Genomic DNA, 27,291 nt, shown 5'->3' with positions numbered 1-27,291 from the left:
GACTGCAGATGGAGCCATGACTGCCTGCTGTCTAGAATTCTCACCTAGACTTCCTTTCCCCGTCTCACTTACTCAGATGCTGGAGATGTCTTTACATGAACATTCTTGGTGCACTAAAGCCAGTTCTGTTTCTGCCTTGACACACTCAGATGCAAGAGACTTTCCTGCTGTATTCCTGGACCAAAAATCTGGTCAAACTCAGCTAAGACTCCTAATCTAGAACATTTTCCCACAATCGCCAGACGTGGCCAGAAAACAGGAAATAACATGGACGTGGGGGTAGCCTCTGCCTGAAGATCTGAAGCCTCGGAGAGCGCCTGGAGCTCGGATTCTGGTCCCAAGCAGAACCATGGCAAGGTTAGTAAGGCCACACACAGCTTATCTGTGCAGAAAACACATCAAAACCCCATTCACCTAACTGCAATCTCAGAACAACCAAGTGGAGAGAACAGCAGCCAGTGACGTCACTAGATACCATTTACCATGATCACGGGGCCCAGGGAACAACTTTAAATCCACCAGCCATAGGGTCCCAGCCTTCTCCACCTAGCTGGCTGCTGGCCTCAGGGTCTAGCCAGAGCTGCTCCCGGGGTTAACCTCCATGCTACGGGGTTAACCTCCATGCTACGGGGTTAACCTCCACGCTACGGGGTTAACCTCCACACTACGGGGTTAACCTCCACGCTGTTTTGCTCAGTGCATGGATGCAGCCTCAGCTTCCCTCACTTTTCTCCTGTGGATTCTTCCCATCTGGTCTTCATAAAATTGAAGAGCCTGGCCTTGGTGGAGGGGTGGTGGGCTGGCCTGGTCTTTTCTCGGTGTCAGCAATAAGGCATAACCTCCTTGTCGAGCGTGGTGTCACTGGGGCGGCAGTGACATCTCTCTAGACTGCCTTCTGCAGTCTCAGCATGGTGAAGGGCCCAGTGTTCATCCTAGTCCGGCTTTGGCCTCCTCTCTAGGCTCAATCATTGCATCCGTGACAGGAAGTAGGGCTGTGCTGTCCTGGGCTGCTCAGAGGGCGTGTGGACCACTCATCAGGGCGATCTCAGTGCTTTTGTGAGAGGACAGGGACAGAGAGCACAAACCCAGATCACTCAAGCTTCCCACCTGGCAGGGACTCAGGTGATGGCCCTCCTGAACAGCGGCAGTAGTAACATCCAGGGGCTGAAGGACGGACACAAAGATGCCACAGCTGGAGACACTTTGGGAACTGCGACAATGTATTCAGACATGACACGTGCACATCCTTGGGAGCCATGTTGAAAGAGCTGCCTGATCAGTTTCCACACCTTTCAGCTAACAAAGAGCCGAGAAGTAGGCTGCACTGACGCACAATACAATGAGCACACATGGGCTCCCAACAAGCGGACAGTGAGAGGAGCCATGGGTTCCTAGTGCCCCAGATGAGCTCAGCAGTGTGTGTGTCAAATGTTTCTGTGTGTGCAGTGCCTGCAGAGCCCGGAAGAGGAGCCATGCATTCCTAGTGCCCCTTAGATGAGCTCAGCAGTATATGTGTCAGTTTCTGTGTGTGCAGTGCCGGCAGAGCCCGGAAGAGGGCATCAGCTCCCCGGGAGCTGGAGTGAGGGTGGCTGTCAGCCTAAATGATGGGCTCTGCGAACCAAACTCCTTCTCCCCAACAACAGTGCAGGTGTTTACCACGAAGCCATTTCACCACCCCACATTTTCTTCTTAATGAAGCTCCCCAGGATGAGAATTAGTACCAGGCCGGGCATGGTGGCACACACCTTTAATCCCAGCAACTTGGAAGGCAGAGGCAGGTGAATCTCAGTGAGTACCAGACTGCAGGTCCCAGGAGTATGAGCCCAAAGAGGAAACAGCCTCACCTGGGACAGCGCTCTGGTTTCCCGCTTCAGCTTCTCTGCCTCAGGAAAACATTCCTCTAGCAAAGTAAGCTCTTCAAATTCTTCGTTTCTCCTTTCAAGGTCCTGCCGCAGAAGGAGGGCTACAGTCATTGCTTTCCCGTTAGTTTACATTCACAAGGAGCATTTAAAACCCGCGTGGATGAATATGTGGCTCCCAAATGGACTAAAGCTGTTCATACAGAGACAGCCTGAAGTCATAGCTTCAAAGTGGGATCTTAGATGTTTGAAGGGCCTCTGGGATCAGAGAACCAGTCTCTGAGCGAGTCCTTTTCCCTACAGTGCACGGTACAGTCTCAGGTGCCTCAGCATGAATCAAGGCAATGGTCTCCAGCTGCACTAGCTTGGGGCTGGGGCTGAGAGGGAGAGGCCACTGCACACAGGGCCATCCTGACAGAGGGCAGAACTGATTCTCCTAAACCTCCCCTAAGAAGCAGATAGTTTACTCTTTGTGTGACAGAATGGGAAGAAGGCGTTGAGAACTGCTCTGCACACCAAAGGCAATCATGTCCTGAGAAAGTCTCTATAACTGAGGGTTTTGGGAGATATGCTCTCAGAAATGTATGAACTAAACACAACAGTGATGGGGGAGAGTCTTCTGTTTGAGTTGATTTCATTGGCTAATAAAGAAACTGCCTGGCCCATTTGATAGACCGCCCCTTAGGTGGGTGGAGTAGACAGAACAGGAAGAGGAAGTGAGGTAGAAGGATCAGTAAGATGCCACGCCTCTCCTAAGTTAGGCAGACTGCCGTGCCTCTCCTCAGAGAGAGAAGCCAGATGCGATGAAGCTCCAGCCCAAGATGGATGTACGCTAGAATCTACCTGGTAAGGCACCACTTTGTGGTGCTACACAGATTATTAGATATGGGTTAGTCAAGATGTGAGTAAGAGGCTGAAAATAATGGGCCAGGCAGTGTTTAAAAGAATACAATTTGTGTGTTGTTATTTTGGGGCATAAGCTAGCCGGTGGCTGGGAGCTGGGCAGCGGGAACGCGGTCCATCTGCCCCTCACTACACAACAGGTCAAGGATATAAATCAAATATTTGTTTGGAATGACAAATTTCAGCATTTAAACAAAGAATTGACAAAAAAAAAAGCTACATCTGGAGAACAGCAAATTTTTCAAAACTTCTGATTGATTGGCAGCAACACAAACCCTGCAACTTATTCCTTGAGACCGGGTCTCACTCTGTAGCCTTGGATGTCCAGAACACACAATAAAAAATAGGCTACCTCTGCCACCTTAGTGTGGGGATTCAGGGCATGTGCCACACCTAACACATATGCAATATTTTGATAATGGAGAATAAGACACATCAACATTTGGAAGTAAGCAACCAATATGTTCTAAGAAACAGCCACGGTGTTACACCGCAGTGCTTGGAAATCAGCCCCGTTAGAGGGCAAGAGTAAGGCTTGGTTGCCAGGGGTGTGTGCCCACTAATGAGGGTGTGTGCCCACTAGCAGGGGTGTGTGTGTGCCCACTAATAAGGGTGTGTGCCCACTAACGGTGGTGTGTGTGTGCCCACTAATGGTGGTGTGTGTGTGCCCACTAACGGTGGTGTGTATGTGCCCACTAACAGTGGTGTGTGTGTGCCCACTAACAGGGGAGTGTGCCCACAACGGGGGAGTGTGCCCACAACGGGGGAGTGTGCCCACTAACAGGGGAGTGTGCCCACTAACAGGGGAGTGTGCCCACTAACAGGGGAGTGTGCCCACTAACAGGGGTGTGTGTCCACTAACATGGGTGTGTGCCCACTAACAGGGGTGTGTGTCCACTAACATGGGTGTGTGCCCACTAACAGGGGTGTGTGCCCACTAACAGAGGAGTGTGCCCACTAACATGGGTGTGTGCCCACTAACAGGGGTGTGTGCCCACTAACAGAGGAGTGTGCCCACTAACAGGGGAGTGTGCCCACTAACAGGGGTGTGTGCCCACTAACAGGGGTGTGTGCCCACTAACAGAGGAGTGTGCCCACTAACAGGGGTGTGTGCCCACTAACAGGGGAGTGTGTCCACTAACAGGGGTGTGTGTCCACTAACATGGGTGTGTGCCCACTAACAGGGGTGTGTGTCCAAATGTGGCTTCAGGTTCCACATCAAGAAGCTCGGTAGCAGAGCTGGGAAGGTGGCATGTGCTGGGGTCCCAGCTGCTCAGGAAGCTGGAGCAGAAGAATCACTTGAGACTAAAGTTTGATTCCAGCTTCACAACACAGCACAAGCTCTGCCACAGAGAGACAAGGGCAGCAGCCACCACGTGAGGTGCAGTGTCCAAGAACGCCACAGTAGCTGAAAACCTGGGAAGATGCTTTCCCATTCTGCGGATGCGAGCACACGTGAGAGTGCATGCATGTGTGCGTGCATACATGCGTGCGTGCGTGCTCTTCCCTGACCACTCCCCATCTTATGCTGTGAGGCGGGCTCCCTCACAGAAACTGCAGCTCATCAGTTTGTCTTGGCTAGCTGGCCGTGAGCTGCCAGGATCCACCTGTCTCTGCCCTCTGTGCTGGAGTTCCAGACAGCCAGGACAACTGGATGTTCATGTGAGCTTAGATTTCATGGTTCCAAGGCAGGAGCCTTCCCACCCGACACATCTCTGGCCCTGTTGCATCCTTTCCCCCAATTCTGTAATCTATCTGGGCAGGTGAGCTTTTCTTCACAGGCTTCTGCTGAAACATCTAACAGAACTCTGAGAACCCAGGTGTCTTACACTGAGCTTGATGCTAAGAGATTTTTTTTTTAAAAAAAATATTTATTTATTATGTATACAGCATTTCTTCTATGTATGTCTGCAGGCCAGAAGAGGGCACCAGACCCCATTACAGATGGTTGTGAGCCACCATATGGTTGCTGGGAATTGAACTCAGGACCTTTGGAAGAGCAGGCAATGCTCTTAACCTCTGAGCCATCTCTCCAGCCCCCCTAAGAGATTTTTTTAAGCCGCAAATGTTGCAGCCAGGCATGGCGACACACGCCTCTAAGCCCAGCACCTGAGAGGCAGAGGCGGACAGATCTCGCTGAGTGTGAGACCAGCCTGGTCTACATAGAGAGTTCCAGACACCAGAGTGGCATAGAGAGACCCTAGGGTTTTGTTTTGTTTTGTTAAATCAGTGACCTTTGTGCCCCCAACTGAAAACGTGTGTGAGGCGAGGCCCACCCCTACGGCCGGGCTGGGCGTTGCTGCAGACCGCTACATTGCTACCCTGGACACTGCTACAGACTGCCCAGGTCACTCCTACTTACTTTCTCTTCCAGTCGGTGCCACTTCTCCTTCTCAATCCGCTGTATTTCCTGCCTTTCCTGTTCTTCTTTTTCAAATTTCAGTCTAGCCTCCTCTGAAGAGCCAAAAAGAAATCAAGAATTAATTGCAGATATTCAGCCACAGAGTCTGAGATTCTTTGTTGTTGTTTTTCGAGACAGGGTTTCTCTGTAACTTTGCAGCTCTGCCCTAAAACTCACTAGGTAGACCAGGCTGGCCTTGAACTCACAGAGATCCTCCTGCCTCTGCCTCCAGAGTGCTGGGATTAAAGGTCACCACCACTTGGCATGTTTTGGATTCTTGAGGCTCCTCCGAGTATTTCCAACACAGAGTGTAACCTTTTATGTTGTCACAGCCTCTACTCTGTGGTGGAATGAGAAAATGGTTCACTTTCCAGCTGTCAAGAAATTCCTGAGTCAGATACGTTTATCTTTGCATGAAAATGCCCTGGCTGCAGGCAATGACTATACATTAGAAATGAAGATCCATAGAAAAGGAAACGTGACTCAGTTTCCCAAACAAGGAGGTTCACAATGGTAACCCCAGTTCCAGCAGATCTGATGCCCTCTTCTTGCCTCCAGGGGCACGTCACACACATGGTGCACAGATATATGTGCAAACAAAACACTCAAACATGTAAAATAACAGTAAATCTAAAAGACAAAATTTTAAGTTGATAGTGGTGAGATTGCTCACTGGGTAGAGGTTCCCGAGTTCAATACCTGAATCCACACTGTGGAAGGAGAGAACGAGTACTGCAAGCTGTCCTCGGACCTCCAAAAGCACTGGCTAGCACGCATGCACCTGTGCGCGCCACACACACACACACACACACACACACACACACACAGATAAAACTAGAGCAATTCAATGATTTTAAGCCATGTAGCAGCTCCATCATTGTAACTGATGTCAACACTGTCAGAAAGCTATTACCTTGAGCTCATGCTCTCACTACTTATAATATAATATGAATTATCAATGCTAGCAAAGGCAGCTCAGTGGTTAGGGCACTGGCTGCTCTTGCAGAGGACCTGGCTTCAGTTCCCAACACACACTGCAGCTCACAACCATCTCTAAGTCCAGCTCCAGGGGATCCAACGCCTTCTTCTGACCTTCTCAGCCACTGCATGCATGTGGTACACAGACATACATGCAGGCAAATGCTCACACACATAAGTATATCTAACCCAAAATTTGAAATACACATTTAAGGATATGAGATAAGCCCAAGATTTAGATCCTGATATTATATTTTTCAGTCATTTAAAAAGGATGGATAAAGGTTGGCAAGATGGCTCAGATGGCAAAGGCACTTGCTCCCAGACGACCTACGGACCCGAGTCTGATACCCAGATGCCCATGTGGGAGGAAGAACTCCCACCGTTGTCCTCTGCTTTCCACATGCATGGACAAGTACCAGTGCCCTCAACAGACAACTCTGTAAGCATCAGTTAGAAGACAAAGAACGTGCTTTGTTATCTACAAAAGTCAACAGAGTAGCTTAAACACCTGAATAGAAACCTGCAGATGCTGAATTTTAATATCCCTGACCATCAGGAGCACTCTCAGACTTTAAAAACCACTCTAGAGTATTTAATCAGCCAATATCTTTTATCAGTGTTTCATTTTAATGGATGGGATTGCTAGTTTGACTGGCAAATGGATGTTGTTAAATACCGAGAAGTTGGGCTCAGGAGTTAAGAGCCCGTACTGTCCTGGCATAGACCCAAGCTTGGTTCTTAGCATCCACATCATACGGCTCACTGGTAACCGCTGTACCAGTTCCAGAGGAATCTGACACCTCTGCCCCTGTGGGCACCTGAACTCCCTTGTGCATCAAACATACACATACAAAGAATAAAAAATAAATGACATAAATCTTAAAAAGAACAGGATTTTAAAAAGCTAGGCTGTGCTGTGGGATAACCCTTCATATGCTGTGAATATATGTTGCTCTCATTGGTTGATAATAAAAGAGGCTTTGGTCTATAGCAAGGCAGAATATATCTAGACAGGAAAGTCAAACTGAACACAGAGAGAAGGAAGAGGAGAGGAGAGAGACGCAAGCAAGGTGCCCAGGAAACAAGATGCCAGCAGACAGGTAAAAGCCATGGCCACATGGCAATAAACAGATGAAAAGAAATGGGTTAATTTAAATAGAAGAGCTAGTTAGTAATAAGCCTGAGCTATAGGCCAAACAGTTTGTCATTAATATTAAGCCTCTGAGTGGTTGTTTAGAAGTGGCTGCAGGACAGAGCCAGACAGAGAAACCTCTGTTTACAAGGCTGTTGTGTGTACTTTCTCATCTTTAATAATATTAGGTTCAGAAGTCTTACCACACAATCAGCACCAATGTCCCTGTTTTCATTAGTGAATTATAAACACTTTATGACAGCCTTGACAAAATCACCAAACAAAGGTATGGACTGGTCAGCTGGGTATGAATCTCTGAGAAGCAATGATTTTTTTTTGTTAATTTAAATAGCCAAATATTGTGTGGGGCAAAACATCGAAAGATGAGTGGGTTGTCAGAGCCTGGACTTTCCCGAGTCCTGAACTCTGGCAGCCTGGCTTCTGTGCACGCTCGGATCTGACTGTGTGCAATCTGAGTGTGCACTGATAGATGTTTCTGAGTACAGGCTACATAGAACTCCATTCTAAAATTAAAGCCTGTTGAAAATGCTGAGTGGTTGTGTCGCCATCAACCTCTGGCTAAGGTTCCGGGCTACGTAACCCGGCATGGCATTTGCCATGGAATGCGTACCTTCCTCCTTCAGGCGTTTCTCTTCTTCCTCCTGCAGCAGCCGCAGTCGCTCGGCTTTGGTGATCTTTTTCTTACCGGCAGGCTTAATGAAGACCACAACATTAGAGACTGAGAGCACAAGTCACTTAAGAACAGTTAAGTACCAGCTACTGGGGTGCCCATCAATGGCAATAGCACTTCCTGCTCTTCGCACACCCAGGTCAGGCCCTCCACAGGCACCTGTGCCTCCAGCTCCAGGGGATTTAATGCCCTCTTCTGGCCTTTTCAGGCACCTGTGGTGCATATAAAACCACACAGGCCCACACACATACATTTAAAAAACAAATCTTAACAATTATAAAAATAATTATTGATTTTTATGAAACCAATTTTTCATGTACATCAGCTCAATAGGTAAGACAGCAAATTTGCACCCAGCATAGACTCTGTCACTGCAGAGATTAGTCTGAAAATAAATAAGAAAAATAATAATATAAAGCATTTCACAACAGGGACAACACTGGCAAGAATGTATGATTGAAGTAACCAATGAGCTTGCAATGTATAGAGGCAAGGAAAACCCCCGTGATGGGAGTATGAAACTGCACACCTATAAACACTGCACACCTGTAAACACTGCACACCTGTAAACACTGCACACCTGTAAACACTGCACACCTGTAAACACTGCACACCTGTAAACACTGCACACCTGTAAACACTGCACACCTGTAAACACTGCACACCTGTAAACACTGCACACCTGTAAACACTGCACACCTGTAAACACTGCACACCTGTAAACACTGCACACCTGTAAACACTGCACACCTGTAAACACTGCACACCTGTAAACACTGCACACCTGTAAACACTGCACACCTGTAAACACTGCAGCTGTTTCTACGACTACCAGGCTGTGAGTGACTGTGCAAGTCTGCAGCGAGCAGAGATGACTTTCAGTCACACAGGGCTACACAGCAAGTCTACAAGTATTTCAGCTTGTGTTCAAAGAGTCTTTATATCCAGGGGAAGGTGACATAAGAAGGGCCATGCAGACTCCACAGAGAGGTCAGGAAGAGCCGAACGCACAGAGGCTGGAGCTGCTGCTGAGGTGCAGAGGAGCATGGTAGTGCATCCTTGTAACTGCTACACAGAAAGCATGCAGTAATTCCCTGAAGAGATGTTTAATTGTATAACTATTCAGTACATAGTCACATAAACATTCATCCCGGGTCATCAAGAGCCCACGTGTTTGTAGAGTCAACAGGCTTCCAGGTGTTCGTTCAACAAACGTTGACTCAGTTTCCATATTGACCAGGCACAGCACTAAATGTTACAGATATAAAAATGTGCCAAGGGCTGGAGAATACAGCTCAGTGGTAGAGCATTTCCTAGTGTACAAAGGGCCTCAGAAGAGATGGCCCTGGCTATAAAGAGCTCACGAGCTGAAGGAAAAGAATGGGCCAGCAAGATGGCTCAGAAGGTAAAGGCACTTGCTGCCAAGGCTGATGACTGACCTCAGTTCAGTCTCGGGGACCCACATGGTAGGAGGAGAGAGCAGATTCCTGTATGTTGTCCTCTGACTGCCACATGTCTTGGCATTTCTACATGCACTCAAGCATGTGAGGTACATCCTAATACATGTGTTGAGAACCCAGAGAGTAGACAGTCCCTCTTCATGTTAGTTACAGCACTCTATGAAAGCCGAAGTTCACACACGCAGGTCACATTGTGTGCATGCAACCTATGTGTATCTTCTCCTACATGCTACCACATCCAATCTAGGCAGCTGCTACATTTGTTGTTCAGGAACAACTCTATGTAAAAGTCTGCATGTGTTCTCTGTAGAAGGATTTCCCAAATATTTATTTCTTTATCACCAAAACAGTCCAAATTATTTCTTCTAGCTAAGATACACAGTACTGTTCCTATTAGCACATTTAATTTTTTAAAAATTATATGTGTATGAGCATCCTGTTAGTGCCTGGTGCTCACAGAGGTCAGAAGAGGGTGTCAGATCCCTAGAACTGGAGTTACAGAACAGAGAGCCACCATGTGGATGCTGGAGGTTAGAGGGACAAGCACTTGCTACTCTTGCAGAGGACCTGAGTTTGGTTCCCCTCCTATTTTTTTGAGACAAGGTCTCATTGCGTATCTGAGGCTGGATTAGAACCTGTGGTTCTCTGGGCACTGGGATCAAAGAGAGCATCACCACACCCAGCCTTCTGGTCACACTTCTGAAGAAGAGTCTTAATTTGTTTGGTTTAATCCATGAGTGCAGGACCAATGGACGAGGAGGGTCGGATGTGACTGAGTTTTCAAGAGAGAATGGTAGGATATGCTTTAAAGCAGGTACATTAAGCCTATGCTCCTGTAGTGGTCAGGGAGGTAAACAGGTCAGGGTTCTGACCATAGACAGGGTTATGACGAGATCGAGATGCTTTTTGCATTCTTGAGAGAGGTAGGCACTGCTGAGCCCCACAAACTGCTGCCTTTTAGGCCCTCAGGCCCAGCGTGATCAGTCTGAGTATTTCACAACTAGAACAATGCAGCTTCCTTATAACTGCTTTATTAGACTAATTTGGGGAACAATGTCTGATAAGACATAGTTTTTGTTTGTTGTCCATGTCTTTGTTTTTATGGGGGGAGGGGTTGTTTTGGTTTGGTTTAGGCCCAAGCTGCCCTCAAACTCATGAACTTCCTATTTCAAACTCCACTGGAGCTGGGACTGCAGGTGTGAGATGCCAGGCCACACTTGAGAAGTGGTTTTGTTAAAAGAAGAAAAAGAAAAGAAAGGAAGGAAGGGAATAAAGGAAGAAGGGAGGGAGTAAAGGAAGAAGGGAGGGAGAAAGAGAGGGAGGGAGGGAGGGAGGGAGGGAAGGAGGGAGGGAGGAAGGAAAGAAAGAAGGAATTTTTCAGGTAAACCTGAATCGACTGATAGGCCAAATCTGGCCTGTAACTAAGGATTGGGACTTTTGGCTTTAAAGTATTGATCTACAAAGTAAGGACGAAAAAGACATCCAGACATAGCGGTAGCGTGTCCTTTACCAACCTCAATATTCCAGACATACGGGGTAGTGTGTCCTTTAGTCAACCTTAATATTCCAAATATATGGGATAGCGTGTCCTTTAGCCAACCTCAGTCTCTACCCTGTGCAAAGGAACACAGAAAACCACAAGCCTGTGCCAATCACAGCAGGTCTGGAACTACATTTTAGGTTTATCTGGAATAAGTAGAAGGACAGCCTAACCCAATATATTCTACAATGGAAGTAAAATCTGAAGCCTCAAATCCAGGCACAGGTAGGAACTAAAGGCAATTTATAAAGTATGTCTTTCCCAAACTAGAAGTATCATCAAGTGTAAGATACATCTGTAATTGTGAAGAACTACCTAGTTATTTAAATAACATTATTATCTAGAGGATGAGCTTACTAAATTCTATATAACTAGAAAATTTCAAAATTTCATAAGAAGCTCATTTGTACAATATAGTCATAAAACTGTCTATTTTGAAAACATAATTTCTACATACCTTTTTTGGTTTGGGACCCTAAAAAGTTGGAAAAAAAAAGCGTTGACATTTTAAAGAGAATTCAACAAAGCACAGCATAGAGCATTAGAAGGGCCCAAGGGAATATTCTTTGTACCTTCTTTGGAACTTTTGGGTGATTCTTTAGGTATGTTAAACTGAAAAGATGCTGTAAAAATAAGCCAGTACAAACTAAAAACGCATGCAGGAAAACGCACAAGATTTTCCCCGAAGCATCTTTCCGAGGTAGTCAACACTACTCACGCTGGGTGAAGAGTCTACACCTGAAAGGATGCTCCAGATCCCCACAAACTGCTGGCTAGTCGTACTATGTCACATTTGCAAATGTGGGTCTGTCTCATAAAGGAACCTTTCTATTACATAAGATTGGGGGGTTTTATGGGGAGGCCATCAGTTTTTTTAAAGTTTGCCAACCAATGATAAAATGAAGCCTATCTGGCCACATGTTTTAAAGTCGATCTTTCCGTTTTGGAGAGCACAGTACTTCAATACTGATTTACAATTATAAGTATTGCTCAGTAATACTATTCATAAATTCCCGAGAAGTCCTGTGTGTCCATCAGCTTTCTGGTGAAGATTTGTAAAGGAACTGTGTGAGTATAAGTTTACAGCTCCGAAGAGCTATAGAAAATACTGGTTCAAGCCATAAGAGCATCATTATTCTACGCCAGAGCTAAAGTCAGCATACAGTAAAGGACATCTTCCTGAAAGGTGCACACACTTCCGAGATTCACTCCTTAGATCGCTGCTGGTGATCTACATGCAGGATACTGAAGTCCAGCTAGAGCTACAGGGAGAACCACGGCAGCTTTCCCCTTGTGTGATTTCTATGGATGGGTTTTTATCCCTACAACCATGGTCAACATGCTTCCATCTTGAAACAAACACCGAATGGCAGATTATATGAACACCCTGCCCTCTCTCAAGCAGTCACTTAAAGACAACGCACACATTTTTATCTCTCACTTGTATTTCTAACATGAAGCAGGCACGGGAAAGGTCCCACCCTTGTCCTTCCTGTCAATACAAGAGCCATCACGGAGTAAAACTGCTCTCCAAACATCAGCAGTGAAGGATGTCACTGCTTTCTGAGAAATCCATATGCCTGGACTTACCAGCGTACACAGTCACGTCCCTTCCTGTATTATAATTCCTTAGATGGAGGGGTGGAATTATGTCTTTTCAGATTCACACACTAAAAACTTAACTTCTTGTATGTCACATTTGACCTGCTTAGATAAAGGGTCAGCGATGATTTCACCAAATTAAGATGACCTCCTATTGAAATTGGGTGGACCTCTGGATTAATATGACTGGTACCCATGTAGAAAGAGAAATCTTGAATATAGACTCTCACAAAGAAAATAAACATTTCGTGAAAAAAAGTGAGGTTACACTCCTACACCCCAAGGTACTATTAGAAGTAGAGACAATCCCCCCAAGGCTGCCACTCTGGCCTCAGATGTTTGTTCTCCAGAACAGTGAGGCAGGCAGTTTCTGTTTAAGCCACTGTGTTTACAGCACTTCTTCCCTGGAAACCCTATGAGACAAGAGATTTGAAGTCACGACTTCCTGGATTCTATATTTTAAGCAAATCCTTCGACTGGCTGGGAAATAAAAGCTGCAGGGTCAGTCTTTGAGAGACTGTGCTAGGCAGATCTAGAAAAAAGAAATTCAAACTCATGTTTTGCTGGAGCAAACAAGTGATTGTTCTTATAAACTGCCAGAAGTTTTGACTTGGCTTAAGCCCCGCTGGGGTTTTGCCAGGGGAGTTCTCCACTACCCATTTTTTCCTACCACTTACAGAAAATTCACATTTATATTTTAAAAGAGGTTTAAAAGTACCACTCTTTCCTTTCCCTGCCCTTGATAACTTATTTACTGCTTCAGATACACGGGTGTTACCATGGTAAATCTGTGGCAGTTAACTCTGCTCAATTTGCCTGCTGCAGGGGGGCTGGCATACTCTGTTCTGACTTCCTGCAGGAATCAAGGACAGGCTCTGTGGGAGCCTTCTCAGCTTGGTTGATCACCTTCCTGGACCTGGGGGGAGTTGGGAGGACCTTGGTCTTAACAGAGTAGGGAACCCAGATGGCTCCTTGGCCTGAAGAGGGAGGGAGGAGGGGTATGAGTGGAGGGGAGGGAAGGGAAGGGGGAGGAAGAAAGGAGGAGATGGAAATTTTTAAATATAAAAAAAACCAAAAAAATGATAAAAAAGAAAAACAATGAAATACATTTGCATAATTCAAAGAGATAATGATAAAAATTTAAATATTATCTATTCATTTCAACGTTGTACATGGAAATATAATTTTGTTACATGCAAAAAAAATGTACTCTGGCCTAGCGGTGGTGGGACGTGCCTTTAATCCCGGCACCCGGGAAGCAGTGGCAGGCAAATCTCTGCGAGTTCCAGGCCAGCCTGATCTACAAGAGCTAGTTCCAAGACAGGTTCCAAAGCTACAGAAAAACCTTGTCTCCAAAAACAAACAAATAAAAGAGCCGGGCGGTGGTGGCGCACGCCTTTAATCCCAGCACTCAGAAGGCAGAGGCAGGCGGATCTCTGAGTTCGAGGCCAGCCTGGTCTACAAGAGCTAGTTCCAGGACAGGCTCTAGAAACTACAGGGAAACCCTGTCTCGATAAAAAAAAAAAAAAAAAAAAAAAAAAAAAAAAAAAAAAAAAAAAAAAAAAAAAATGTACTCTGAATTTCCATTACAAAATCAGTAATTGCATTCTCCGTGTCAGTTGTGAAGCTGAATGTGAAAACACACGATCTCTTGATGGAGAATGGGAAACAATGCACGTCGTTAGTTCCATGTTGGTCTGTCTCCTTAGAAAAGACGTGAAAGTTGAAATACAAGAAAAACAAAATGGCAAGCTTTATTATATTGAATGAGTGTAGGCTGACTACCTAGAAGCAAAACAATTTAGGTTCCTAGGAAAGACACACGAAGTAACTTCAAAGCCGACTAAGCCATCCGCCGCTGGTCTGAAAACGTTTCTGACAGGTTGCAGAGTAATAGGGACGCGCATCATCGGAAGTTACTCGGTAAGGACCAAGTTTCGAGTTTAGCTACGGGAGACGTGCGGATCCCGCCACCTTCGGTTTGCACGAGCTGGCTGGGACTGCGCCCGTCCGCCGGCTCCCCTCCCGTCAGTCCGCGCTCCCCCCTCATCTCCCTCCTTTCCGCGGCTCACCATGATAGAAGAAGGACCCTCTCGGAGGGAAAAGTCTGAACACTACAGCGTCAGCACGCTCACGGTTGTCAGGGCGACAGGCCACGCCCACGCACCAATCCCAGCGCTCTGCGGGGATCCGCCTGCGCAGCCGCCCTGCGGTCTTCCGGCGGGAGTCCTGTCCTTGCCGTAGACTGGTGTCCCGAGCCCCAGCCCACTTCCTACACAAGCCCCGCCCCCCACGGCTAGTTACCTAAGGCGGCCCACTCCGGCCTGGTGCCCCGCCCACTTCCGGCAGGTGCCCCGCCCCTCCGAGGGAGGACTGCCGTTGTCAGAGCGTTTACGGCCGTGCTGCCGCAAAGCGCTGGAGCGCGGCGGCCGAGCAACTTGTTTTCCGGATTCCGGGGCTGCAGGTGGTGAAGTATGCTTTAGGAGCGGGCTCTGCGGTGGGAGGGGAGCTGTGTGTCCTCACGCTGCATCCCGGGCTGACCTGGAACTCGCGGGCATCCTTCTGCCTCCTCATCCTGAGAACTGGGGTTACAGCCGTGGGCCACCACGCCCGGCTCTATAAAGGGGTTTCTCCCTCGCTTCTGTGCTTCGGGGCAAGCCACTTCCCGGGGATCTAAGAATGGCGCCATCCGGCGACTAGGTGAAGCCACCGCGTAGGAGAGGCAGATGGGCTCCTAGAGGGTCCTTACCTAGAGATTAAAGTAGTGGAGATTCTTCACTGACCGCGATGGTTTTAGTTTCAGTGCAAAACATTCACCCCTTTCCCCTAGAGCTGCCCACACAAGGTGTGAAAGTGTCTTGAATTAATTCCTGGGCAAACTATTCCAGTAGACGTGGCTAAGATCCAGCGAGTCCGTATTGTCCCAAGGTCACCGACTCAGTTGCGCTGTTGTAGCCGTCTTCAGAATCGGAGCACCTCTCCGTATAAAGGAATGGCACTTTACACCAACCGGAAAGTAGCAGGAACCGAGCCAGTTATTTGTCCGAACCCCAGTTTAAGACCTGTCCAACCTATTAAACTCAAGACGAAGTAAAATTATGTCCCGTATCTAAATTCCAATTTAATGTTCTATCACGTTCTTACATGCTCACTGACTAAATGTTCTATTCGTAAGTATTACCGGCAGCTAGTTTTTGTGGGTTAAAGTTATTGGTTGCGTAAATAGTTATGATCTTGCTGCCCTCTGAGCCTTGGTAACGAGATAAAAACTCACCATCCACTGCATACAAATTCAAATTTAGCCTACTATAAGCTGTTGTTGGAAAGTTAGCTTTTGTTTTTAATTACTCAACAAAGCTACTACTGTTGTTTTGTAGTGTCACCAGATTGTATAAAGATCAATATAAGAACCACACACATACATATAGCACTTAAATCTACAAGTGCACACCTTTACTCAGTATTTAAGAGGCCCAGACAGTCCCTATTGTAGTGAGCTTCCAGTACAGCATGTCTCAACCTGTGGGTCACAACCTTTGGAGTCAAAATCGACCCTTTCAGAGGGGTCATCTAAAAGCATCTGCATAGCAGATACTTACATTACAAATTCATAACCGTAACAAAATTAATTATGAAGTAGCAACAAAAGTAATTTTATGGTTGGGGGTCACTACAACCTGAGGAACTATTAAAGGGTCACAGCATTTGGAAGGTTTGAGAACTAGTGTTCTAGTCCATATTGCCTCCTAAAATATTCCATCCATATGGTGGTTTATAAATTCATTTGCTTCTACATGAAGTAGATTCCTGGGAACAAGTAATTTTACAATGGAGAATCCTGGCAAGCACTTTAATCAGCCGTAACAACACGGTGGAATTGTGCCTAGCTGATAGAGATGCAATGTAAGAGGTTAGAAATGGGAATATATTTAGGCTTGGTGCAGTGAGGCCTTTCCCAAACTCCTCTCCTTGGCAGCTTGAGCCACCTAACATCAGAAGCATGGTCAACACGCAGATGCTGTCTGTTCCCTGTGGAATCCTTGCCAAATGCTTCATTTGCCCTCATTCCATTATTGTGCATTCTTGTTCTGTGCCAACCTCTTTGATCTCCCAACCCAGTTTCTTTTAGTCTTTAACTTTCCTCCGAGAACACCTTTTGAGATTTGGACTCTTAGTGTCTCCCAAGTAATGAAGCTTAACCTTGAGAGTGGGGTAGACAGTTTTCCTTTTGGTATGCAAACAGGCTTAGAAAAGCTAAGAGAGCCTAGAATATAAAAGCTCTCAGCACAAACGACCATTCGGGGGAGTAGATCTTAGTGAATAAAACACACAAGCAAGATCGCAGGGAGAGGCAGGAGTCCCTGAACACAGGGGCCAGCTCACTGAATACGGTTTATGGAAAGGACTGACACCTGAGGTCATGGCCTCAACATGCATACTGTGGCAAGTGCACACCTGCACTCAAAGATGAAAGCCAAGCTTACCATTTCCCCAATATGTAATGTTTGTAATGAAGATTACATAGCAGTTGTTTGAAAAGAAAAATCTTCCTTTTCTTTAGGTATGTGTAAGAGTGGATTAATTCCATGTTAAATGAAAATGGCTAATTCTTTGCGAGGAGAAGTACTGGCTCTTTACAAAAATGTAAGTAATTATCCTGCCAACTTTACAAATGCTATCATATGACATGGAATGCTTAGAAACACATCTTTCTCTTTAAAGCTGCTGTATCTTGGACGGGACTATCCAAAAGGAGCAGACTATTTTAAAAGGCGTTTGAAGAATGTTTTCCTTAAAAACAAGGATGTGAAGGACCCAGAGAAGATCAAAGAGCTTATTGCACGAGGAGAATTTGTAATGAAAGAGCTAGAGGCCTTATACTTCCTTAGGAAATACAGAGCTATGAAGCAACGTTACTATTCAGATACCAACAACTAACCAGCCGTTGCTACCAAACCCTGGCTGACAGTCAGCGCCAGCTGTTTGTACCAACTATTATAAAATGATTCCATTCACACTGTCACAGTACGTTTAAAAACCCAGAGGTGCCCTAATGCATTAAAATGTGTCAGCCTCATCGATACCGAGCTCTACTCATAATCCTTCATGCTCAAATTTTATTAACACAGCAGCACCTTTGTACGTTTAGCACCTTTCATGAGAATACAATTTTTCAAGAAAATATACCTAATTTTCTATTGTTATAGCGAATTATTCTTAGTCGATTTACTAATGAGACTATCATCAGCAAATGGTGTCTAGCAAGCATATTACCCTTTAGCTTGTGAGCATTTGTGATTTCCCCCCATCTAGTATAGAGAAGTACATATTCAAGGCTGTCTACAAATACCTCCTCAAAATGATTTGAATGCAGTTATCAAATTAAGACATATCAAGGTGACTGAGCTTGAGGATGCTCAGCAAGCAGGTAACTGGCATTATGTAGCCATTATTTCCAATATTTGTGCTGCTAGCTCCCCTTAAGCCCCAAATCCCCTGTCCAGCTTGGACTAGCTTTCATGAGGAGTGGTAAGGTTCCTGTTTCCGCCATCAGAGCAAATACACTTTTTGTCTACCTGTAACCTTGCTAGTGTGGAGTGACCTACCTGAACAGGACGCATGTTTAAGCAAACACTTTAACGTTTATATAATAATAATCTTAGCAACTTTATAAATAAAGAACTTTCCAAATTAAAGTGGCAAAAAGTGTCTGCTTAACGGAGTTCATAACAGCTACCTGGCAGATGTTCCAAATTCCCATCAAGAAATACCCACTGTCAGGGCTGAGCTGTAGCTCGGTGTGGAGTGCTTGCCTAACAAATGTTCAGACTCTGGACTTGAACCTCAGCCACAATAAAAAATAAGTGATTACACACTTTATAGTCACCATAACTATTTTTATTACATTACAATGATTAGGAGCAGTACAGTTCATGACAAAAATATTACAAATTTCAGATCACTTCACAGCACATACTCCTATAAACATTTAAAAGTTAATTTTAATTAAAAGAATGGTCATTTTTAAATTTAATGTTTGATATGACCAACATTCCCTAGATCAGCACAACCAAAGGATGGAAAACAACTGGATCACACTGCATATGTCCCACACACACCAAAAAAAGAAAAAAGGAAAAAAGAGAGGAAAGAAAAGCACAATGTACAAAATGTGCATGTTTCAGTTTACACTATACAAAAATAGTTAAAATACATTCCAGGTAAACATGTTACATTAAGAAATAGCACTAGTAAGAAATTGGCACTCAAATAAAAATGCAGAAATGTTTTCAACATGAAGAATAAGACAGTGGAATTGGGGACCTGGAGATAAATCAGGACACAGCCCACTTAGCCGGCGGGGGTGGGTGGGTCTGAAACTGGCATTTCTGCAGAGAACTGAATTTTCCCAAATTCATCTAAAATGCCTACCGCCATCCCAAACAGACATACCACAAATCTGAATCTAATTAATAACTATTCTTTGAAAACTAATATACTTCTTTAGAAATAATTTTCATGTTTTGACATAATTTTACACCTACTGGGTATATCTGTTCAATTTTTCAGCGCAGAATTCATGCTACCCAGTATTACACAGAAGTCATTAAGTATAAATTCACCTTTAAAGTAACTTTTGGGTATTAAAAAAAGGACTACATGATTATCAAGAAATTACTACTTTTAACAAATGGAGTTTAAATTTTTATTGCCTACAAAAATCCCTCCTAAATATATATTATTGTTTTGGGGGGAAAAATGGAAGAATCAGTGGAATACAAAATGAGATGAATCTGCAAACTGTAACTTCTGACATGCCTCACGTAACTTTTATGTATGTTAAACAAAATTGTGCAACAGTGAAAATCATAATAATCTATAAAAATTAGGATCTAAATCCCTATGCAGTGTGACTCAGTCAGTAGAGCCTAGAACTCCTGATTGAAAATATTTACTCAAATTGTATTCATCTGCTATATTCCCACAAACATGCTAATGCCTATGACTATGATTTAGCACTGGTTTTCAATTTCAACAGGCTGTAGTAACTAGATAGCATTTATGTTTGTTCCTCGGACTTTTTCCCTTTAAAAAATCTCTACAAAACCTTCTTGTTAAGAAAAGACTAAATATTCAAAATTTATACAATGGTAATTACCACTCCTTAACACACTGCCCAGAGTCTCCAGTAAATATCTGATTATGCACCACACAGGTCCTGAAGTACACCTGCTCCTCTGTATAGAAACAAGAAACATCACTAATTGTGTTAAAACTTAATATCTGGGCAGCGGTGGCTCAGGCTTTTAATCCCAGCACTCAGGAGGCACAAGCAGGCAGATCTCTGTGAGTTCGAGGCCAGCCTGGTCTATAGAGTGAGTTCCAGGCCAGCCAGGGCTACACAGAGAAGCCCTATCTTGGACCCTCCTCCCCCAGCAAAAACAAAACGAAAAAAAAAAAAACCCACCAAAAAACCCCCCCAGACATATATTTAAAAAAACTTAAAATATCCATCGAAAGAATGTTCTATGAACATGTAGAGCTTAGAACATTTCAGAATCCTACTAATTTTCTTTTCTTGCAAATAAATTCAGGTGCCTGCTTATTTGTACCCAAATAAAACTATTTTAGAAGTCAATATTTAATTCTCATATTTTTTTAAAAAAATTTATGTACTTAAGGAGAAAACTAGATTAGGGAATTTCTATTCTTTTAGAAGAAATAAAGTTGCACTGGAATCACAACCAGCAATTCCTGCTGAATCAAGAGGAAACTGCAAACACCTCTCCGCAAAACTGAAACCATGCAGTCTATAATTTCTAGGCCCTTGGCCACACGTCTTACTAGAGTATTACAAGCGCTACAAACCTCGGACCAAGGATTGTGTCCCTTCTTTGGGGACACCACATCACATCCCCAGTGCTTGTGTGGTGCCCAGCATTAAGACAAGTACTGGATAAATGCTGAGGAAATAAATTCTGACTTTAAAAATGAGCTTTATGATTGAAACTTTAAAGTGTTTTCACTGTTAGGCTGCATTTATTAAAAAAATGGACTCTTATCAACCAGGATGATACCCAGATGGAGATTAAGCTCTCCTTCCACAGTGCTCTTTGTCCACACTAAATTTGAAAATTCCTACTTAGCCACCTACTTAGCCACCACTGGGCTTGGCTGCAGGCATGAAGTCAAAAAGGATCAACATTAAATATCTGTAGTGGCCTCCTGAAAACCAGCTATCAGTTCAAATCCCAGTCTGGTTTCTGTTGGATTATTTTAAACCCTGGGGAAGAAAGTCATAGGCAGCTTTGATGAACCTTCCTTAGTGGGCAACTTTCATGTAGTTGTTCATTGCAAAAATAAAATTTGAAGTGGGGGAAATTAAAGTATTAAAAGGAAACTGCACTAAGTCAGGGGCATCAAAGAGGGGAATCCTGCAATTAGAGAATGGATACTGAAATATAAATTTTACCTATTGCACAATTTTGCTCAAAACTGGCAGTGAAGATGATAATCCATGTAAAAAAGTTACAGATTGTGCTGAGCGTGACAAGTCGGTGTACCAGTGTGTAGACAACTGTCAGTCACACAGCCGTGAAGAGTTTTGAGATGACTGAACATAAGTAAGACAGTGACGTGCTAAAGTCAGACTTCTAGAAGACAGACATCCAGTCCTCATAGTCCAGTGGATTTTAATGTCACTTCAGAAATTTGAAGGAATGCTTTAAGTGCATCGAAGGGATTGTTTTTGCTGTTATCTATCCTCAGAGCACAGAGATTTCTAAGTACGCATCAGCTTGGGAAGTGTTAGGAATGTTTGCTCAGAGGTGAGAGACCAGTGAAACGCGCGTTCTCCAGCCTTCACACTTCACTGTCCTAAAGGTTTACTCTCCTTGTAGCCTCCCACCCCAGCATCTCAACCCTGAAGCTATCAAATTTATTTAATTTGATCTCAACACCTGTTAAGCTGTAACTGTCTCAAATCATCTTCAGTTTCTCTACCAGAATTAAAACTATTATCAAGACATAAGTTCAAAACACTTAAAAGTTAGGCTAACACTGACATGGGGATTATACTAATTCTTATGAGAACTTATATAATGTTAAAATTGTTGGTATTATTATAAAAATTTAATAGCTTGTAAATATAGCCCAAATGGTTACTATTTCTTACTGGGTCTGCCTTACCAGGAAAAGCTATTAGGAATCTTACAGTAATTTAACTAATATGGAATGGATTTTTATTCACTATTTTCCATTGCCTTTTTTTTCCCATTTTCCCCCTTTTCTAGAAAAAATATACTATTTTGGGGCATGACCATGACTAATAGCAGTAGAAAGCAAGAGAAAGCCTTTGTGAACAGTCTAACTAACTACACTTACGAAGCATGATAGACTCTGGACATGCTAGAAGTGAATCAAAGGGAAGCCCATAAATCTGTGATCCCTCAGTCTTAGCAGAACCAATCATATGGTCTCAGATGAAGCTGTAATTACTAAGGAATTCATTCTGTGACTAGATGAAACACAGAGCAGGGATGGCTCAAAAGCTTCATTACTCTGGTTCACGCCAATGCTCACAGCTGGTAAAAGCAGCAAGGAATCAAGGGCACGCACCAGAACCCAAGACAGAGTCTCAGGTCTTTATCTCTTCCACAGGCATTGCTAGTTTAAGTTCAAAACCCAGGGAATACTGGCACTTGGAATAAAGAGGTTTCCACCGTCATTTTAAAATAAGCATTTAAGATAAAAGCTGACAGTTTGCACGAACAGGGGAAAAAAAGAATTAGGTAATGCTAAAACAAATGCTAATAATTTAGTGTAATGTACAAAAATTACCACCTTTACTTAAGTATGCCTTAAGAAAACAGTACAAATTGTATTTACATAATTATACACTTTGTCTTTGACTTCTTTTTCTTCTTTTTACCATCTTTGCTCATCTTTTCTTTATGTCTTCGAATTTCTCGGACTAATGTGTAGAAGGCATCATCAACACCCTGAAATATATCAAAAAACAATCAAAATGTTAACGCATTTGATGACCTGCGGTCCCCATGATAGACTTCACTGCCAACGGAAACTTTACCGACAAAGGCCAGTCCAGTTTATGCTGATGTGGTAACTGAATGGGCCAGAATGTTAGCATTAAGTATCTCATCATGGATACTCTGACATTTTTAAAAATTTAAATTGTTACCTAAAAATTTTATGATATTTAAAACAGCTTAATGTGTATGAGTGTTTCGTCTGCACGTCTGACTGCATCATGTGAGTACCGTGCTCAACAGAGGCCAGAGAAGAGCATCAGATCCCCAGGAACAGTTGTGAGCTGCCTGTGGGTGCTGCATGGCTGAGTCCTCTGGAAGAGCAGCCAGTGCTCTTAACCACTGAGCTGTCTCTCCAGCCCTGGTATTCTACAGAAATAGAAACTTGACTTTCACAGCAAGCAGAGATAGTAAGTGGCACAGAATCTTACATAAGCTTAACAGATGACTTTTTTTTCCCCACAAAAGGACTTAATTTTCTACTAATTTTTCCCTACTAGCAAACTTAGTCACAATTCTCGATGCTTGCCACCCTGCATGGTAGGTGTGCCTTTGTATATACAACCTAACTACCCCCGAGTTTCTGGACTTTGGACCGTCAGCCACGTGACTTTAGGACACTGCTGCCCTGAAAGCTGCTGTAATGCTCCCGACCTCTGACGATGAGCAGAGTTGTCTGAGGTGATGGACTTGACCACACTGCAGGAGATTCTCTGCTTTAGTTACTGTTCAGCCATTCAAAACTTGCCATATACAAAGCCATCTTCAAAGAACATCCAACATTAGTAATTAAAGCCTACAACTATTTGCTATTGTTTCAGTTGTGACTAAAATCGATTAAGTCAGAGTAATTTCCAACCTCCTAGACCCTGGCATGAAGAGTACATTCTAGAAGTAAGAAAACCGACTTTAAACCTTAAATATGCAAATTCACACTGGAGTAAGCCCTTGCCTTATCTTTGTTAAAAGCAGAAGTGATGCTGAAGAAATACGTGGCCATGCTTTATTTTATCTGTTCATCCTAGTAGGAACTACAGAAAGGAATTTTAACCTAATCATGCTTCCAAACCTAGACAACAGAGGGAATCTGGAGAATGGCACCCAACAAAGTTAAGCCACTTTTGTACACTTTGAACTTTTCATTTTGACAACTAATCCCTAATTGGGTACAGTTAGAAAGGTAGAGTAGAATGAAGCTTGCTCACATTTAACAAAGAGAAACAGGATAATGCCAGTACCATCTATTTGAATACAAGAGAATAAATATATATTGCCCCACACCCCCAATCTGCACTCGCTGGTGCTTTTCACCTCCCGAAAACCATTCCTGATACAATACAAACAATACAGTCAAGACTGAATTAGAGGATGAGATCCACTCAGACAGATACGGAAGACAGACTCTTCCTTCCATGCTGCCCTTAATGCAGTGAGAAACCCTTTCAAGGACATAGTAAAAGTACCTATAATTCACTGGCACTTTACCACTTAGGGTCATAGACCCTTGGAATTGGATGAAATCTTTTTGTCTGCATGTGTGTGGGGGAAGGGGGTACCTGTGTGTTCAAGTGGAGGCCAGAGGACACCAGGAGTCTTGCTCCACTGCTCTCCATCATCTTCCCTTGAGGCAAAGTGTCTCAATGAGACTGGAGCTAGGCCAGTGACCTGTAAACTCCAAAGATTACTTCTGGCCCCTGTCCCAACGCTGGAATTACAGTTGGTACTTGGCCAGCTTTTTGTTGAGTTCCAGGGATTTGAACTCAGGTGCTCACACTAGCACAACAAGCATACATATTCAGTGAGCCATCTCCCAGCCCTGAGATGAAATCTTATCTAACTCCCTTTTAACCTTCATGAGTTTCCTCTGATCACACATTATATTGGCTACTCTGTTTCAACTTCTTTTTTAAAAATTACATTCATTTATTTTTGTGTTTGTGTACATACCATGGCACACATATGGAGGTCAGAGGACAACCTGCAAGTTCTCGCCTCCTACCAAGTGGATCTAAAGATCAAACTCAGGTCCTCATGCTTGATGGCCATCTCATTAGCCCTCGAGCTGTTTTTATAATGAAGAAAAACCAATGATACTAAAACAAGGGTGCAGAAAAATAGAAATCCTGAGAGGGATAGTTGTATGAAGCTTTTTAAGGAGAAATAAAATACAAGCATTTAAGAGACAAGGAAAACAGAACTTAACAGCATGTACCCTCTTCTCAGGTTCTGCACTTATTCTAACTAGATGACTTCAAGGTTAGAGAAATGTCATAGCTAATGAACACAGGGCAGTGGACTCCTTGTTCTTGTCCTTGTTCACCTAAGAGTGAGGCTGGAAAAAAGTAATAAGGTTAAACTCACCACTTAAATCTGTCATGACTGTTGTATTTCAAAGGTTAACTTTTCAAATTGCATTTTTAATGTTGAATTGTACCACAATTTCTAAAACTGAAGTATGGCTCTACACAATGATACAAATTCTAAGAGTTTATAATCCCCTTAGAAATCCATGCAAGTATTGCTTTGTTTGAGTTTACATCACTTAGTAGTCTTAAACACTAATTTTGTTTCATGTTCTCAAGGAACACATATATGAAAACAGCCTCTACAAATGTCAACTCACTGAGTGAAGAATTTGGTGAGCTACACAAAATATAATCTGGGTTAGTTAGACAGGGAAGTCAAAGGGTCCATTCAATATTTACTAAAAAGTACCTATGTGCCAAGAATTTCAGCACACAATGGGCACAAAAGATTAAAATATATGGTCCAGCTCTGGAAGTCTATTGTCTAATAAAAGAATAAAACATAAGCTATTTCAATGCAACATAAAAACCATATAGTTAAAAATAGTATATAAGAAATACACAAAGCCACAATGCCCACTTTAGGGGGTTGAAGAGATTCTTAGAGACTGGGAAATCACATGTTAGCTGGTTAATCCAACTAGGGATAAGAATACTGTGATCCAACAAGAGGCAAGATTGAAGGGAAGGGAGGCAGGGGTAACATGGTGTCTATGTAGGGACAAAACTCTGGCAAGATGGTACTTTTCAGATATAAAGTTCCAAAAGGTGGGAGATGGGGAGGTTGAGGACCACATAAGGTGTGTGCAGAGATGCTGGAGCTGTGTTCACTGTGGACCAGTGACTAGATTCACAAGTAGGAGACTGGCATTCCTTTGGAGCAGCCTGTACAGCACAAGACCTGAAGTAACAACGTGACGGAGCAGCATCCTAGGAATCCACAGCTGCTTCTGACTGGGTACAGGCGCACACAGAGGTGCCCACATCTCCCTGGGCAGGCACCCGGCTACAAACCACAGGGGGGACTGTTAACTTGGCCTTTTCCCACCTCGGGCCATATCATCATTACACTTTTTTACTCAAAAGCTGCTGGTTATCTTAAATTTTAAATCTGATTTCCTTTAAATAAATCATCAGTTCTCAAATGCTTAGCTTATTTAAAACTAATGCAGTTATTAGAGCTTATGACAAACGCAGACTAGTCCACTGTAGTTCACCAAAAGGTATCAGTCAGAATTAACAACCTCTTGTAAAATCAATGCACTCATTACAGAAACAAATGACAAGTTCTTATCTTTTAACACTTCAAAGCAGGACACCACATCTCAGTAGTTCTATCTGCTTTGTACCAGGATGAGGATGCTGAACTTACCAGGTTACATTATAATGCATTTTTTAATTTTCACACAGCCAGGAGTCTTTTCTTCTTTGCTGATTTTTTTCAATCTGTACTGTCGGATCTCTCTCACCAATGTATAAAAAGCATCCTCCACTCTCTGCATTGTAAAACACAACTCCTTTAAAGTCTGTTTCATTTGGAAGAGTAATTTACTGGGAGAGCCATGTGTAAGAAGTTTGAATTTTTCACAGTTGAGAATTTTTTAAAGCAGACATCAGATTGAATAAAACTGAGGATGCAGCTTTAAAACATGAGCTAGAACCTGGTTTGTGCTCAAAAGTATTTAATTTTTTATTGGAATTAACAGTTAAAGATTTTTAGTTAGGAATCAGAGGAGACTGAAAGCCTAGCTCTGTGTCTGTTAATCGATATAATAACTGAAATTTGAGGAGCTGAAGTTAGGTCTGAACTTTCCTTGGACAAAGGAAGACAAGTGACCTCCATACACCACTGACGTCACCTTCCACCCAGCAGGGGAGCAGAAGAGAGGCTGACTAGAGACATGAAGCTTTGCTAAAACCAAACCTCAAATCCACGTCCCAACCAAAGTGATTTGAAACACTGGAACCTCCAGTTCTATCTCCAATAGATAATTCTAGTTAATTTCTAAATCCCTAAGCCCATCTGAGACTGGTACCACAGTGGATGGACAATTACAGTATTTAAATAAGTTAAGTAGGAGCCATTTACCAAAACAAGAAAACTCCACAAACCATTTGAAATATGTAAGATAGAAGCAATACATTTATATCCTTACATAAATCTCCAACAGCCTGCAGATGCTGCTGTGTGCCTTGAATTTTAATTGCATACTCTAAAGAGGGGTTCTTTTAAACTACTTTAGAATTTATTTTGTGTGCATGAGTGTTTCAACCACATGTATGTCTGTGCTCCTTGGCACACCTGGTCCTTCAAGGTCAGAATGACTCAGATCACCTAGACCTGGATGACAACGGCTGAGTCACTCT

General features: G+C 43.5%; 3 protein-coding genes across 6 annotated transcripts in view; 1 reads left to right on the top strand and 2 right to left on the bottom strand.

Moving 5' to 3' along the window:
* The window catches only part of Dnai7 (dynein axonemal intermediate chain 7), a 44,729-nt gene extending 30,079 nt beyond the window's left edge, over positions 1 to 14,650 (bottom strand). The window contains exons 1-4 of the mRNA XM_038319067.1: positions 14,642 to 14,650; positions 7,908 to 7,989; positions 5,125 to 5,216; positions 1,845 to 1,946 (exon numbers count right to left, since the gene is read on the bottom strand). Coding sequence (XP_038174995.1) covers positions 1,845 to 1,946; positions 5,125 to 5,216; positions 7,908 to 7,989; positions 14,642 to 14,644 — 279 coding nt within the window. The 5' untranslated portion in view covers positions 14,645 to 14,650. The remainder of the gene's footprint in view (positions 1 to 1,844; positions 1,947 to 5,124; positions 5,217 to 7,907; positions 7,990 to 14,641) is intronic.
* A 267-nt stretch (positions 14,651 to 14,917) lies between these two features.
* Etfrf1 (electron transfer flavoprotein regulatory factor 1) lies at positions 14,918 to 18,265 on the top strand. Of its 2 annotated transcripts, none has more exons than XM_038317950.1 (3): positions 14,918 to 15,041; positions 17,131 to 17,213; positions 17,292 to 18,265. In XM_038317950.1, the coding sequence occupies exons 2-3, from the start codon at positions 17,163 to 17,165 to the stop codon at positions 17,505 to 17,507; spliced, it is 267 nt and encodes an 88-aa protein (XP_038173878.1). In that variant the 5' UTR covers positions 14,918 to 15,041; positions 17,131 to 17,162; the 3' UTR covers positions 17,508 to 18,265. The 2 variants fall into 2 exon arrangements, with proteins under 2 accessions (XP_038173878.1, XP_038173879.1); XM_038317951.1 differs by having other exon boundaries at positions 14,919 to 15,033.
* Positions 18,266 to 21,794: 3,529 nt separating this feature from the next.
* Positions 21,795 to 27,291, bottom strand: part of Kras (KRAS proto-oncogene, GTPase) — a 31,397-nt gene continuing 25,900 nt past the window's right edge. The window contains exons 5-7 of one of the 3 annotated variants that reach the window (XM_042054431.1): positions 26,305 to 26,420; position 24,831; positions 21,795 to 22,570 (exon numbers count right to left, since the gene is read on the bottom strand). In XM_042054431.1, the coding sequence (XP_041910365.1) occupies positions 22,454 to 22,570; position 24,831; positions 26,305 to 26,420 (234 nt within the window). In that variant the 3' untranslated portion in view covers positions 21,795 to 22,453. Of the gene's footprint in view, positions 22,571 to 24,830; positions 24,832 to 26,296; positions 26,421 to 27,291 lie in introns of all 3 variants that reach the window. The other 2 variants (XM_038317948.1, XM_038317949.1) reach the window with 2 other exon arrangements.

The sequence above is a fragment of the Arvicola amphibius genome, chromosome 2 (genome assembly GCF_903992535.2).
Source record: "Arvicola amphibius chromosome 2, mArvAmp1.2, whole genome shotgun sequence".
NCBI classification, from domain to species: domain Eukaryota; kingdom Metazoa; phylum Chordata; class Mammalia; order Rodentia; family Cricetidae; genus Arvicola; species Arvicola amphibius.
The sequence above is the reverse complement of the archived record's forward strand: the minus strand, read 5'-3'. Positions and strand labels throughout refer to the sequence as shown.

Coding starts and splice junctions, on each gene's coding strand:
- Etfrf1 (XM_038317950.1), top strand. CDS start 17,163: ATGAAAATGGCTAATTCTTTGCGAGGAGAAGTACTGGCTCTTTACAAA. Junction 17,214..17,291: donor TACTGGCTCTTTACAAAAAT/GTAAGTAATTAT, acceptor TTCTCTTTAAAG/CTGCTGTATCTTGGACGGGA.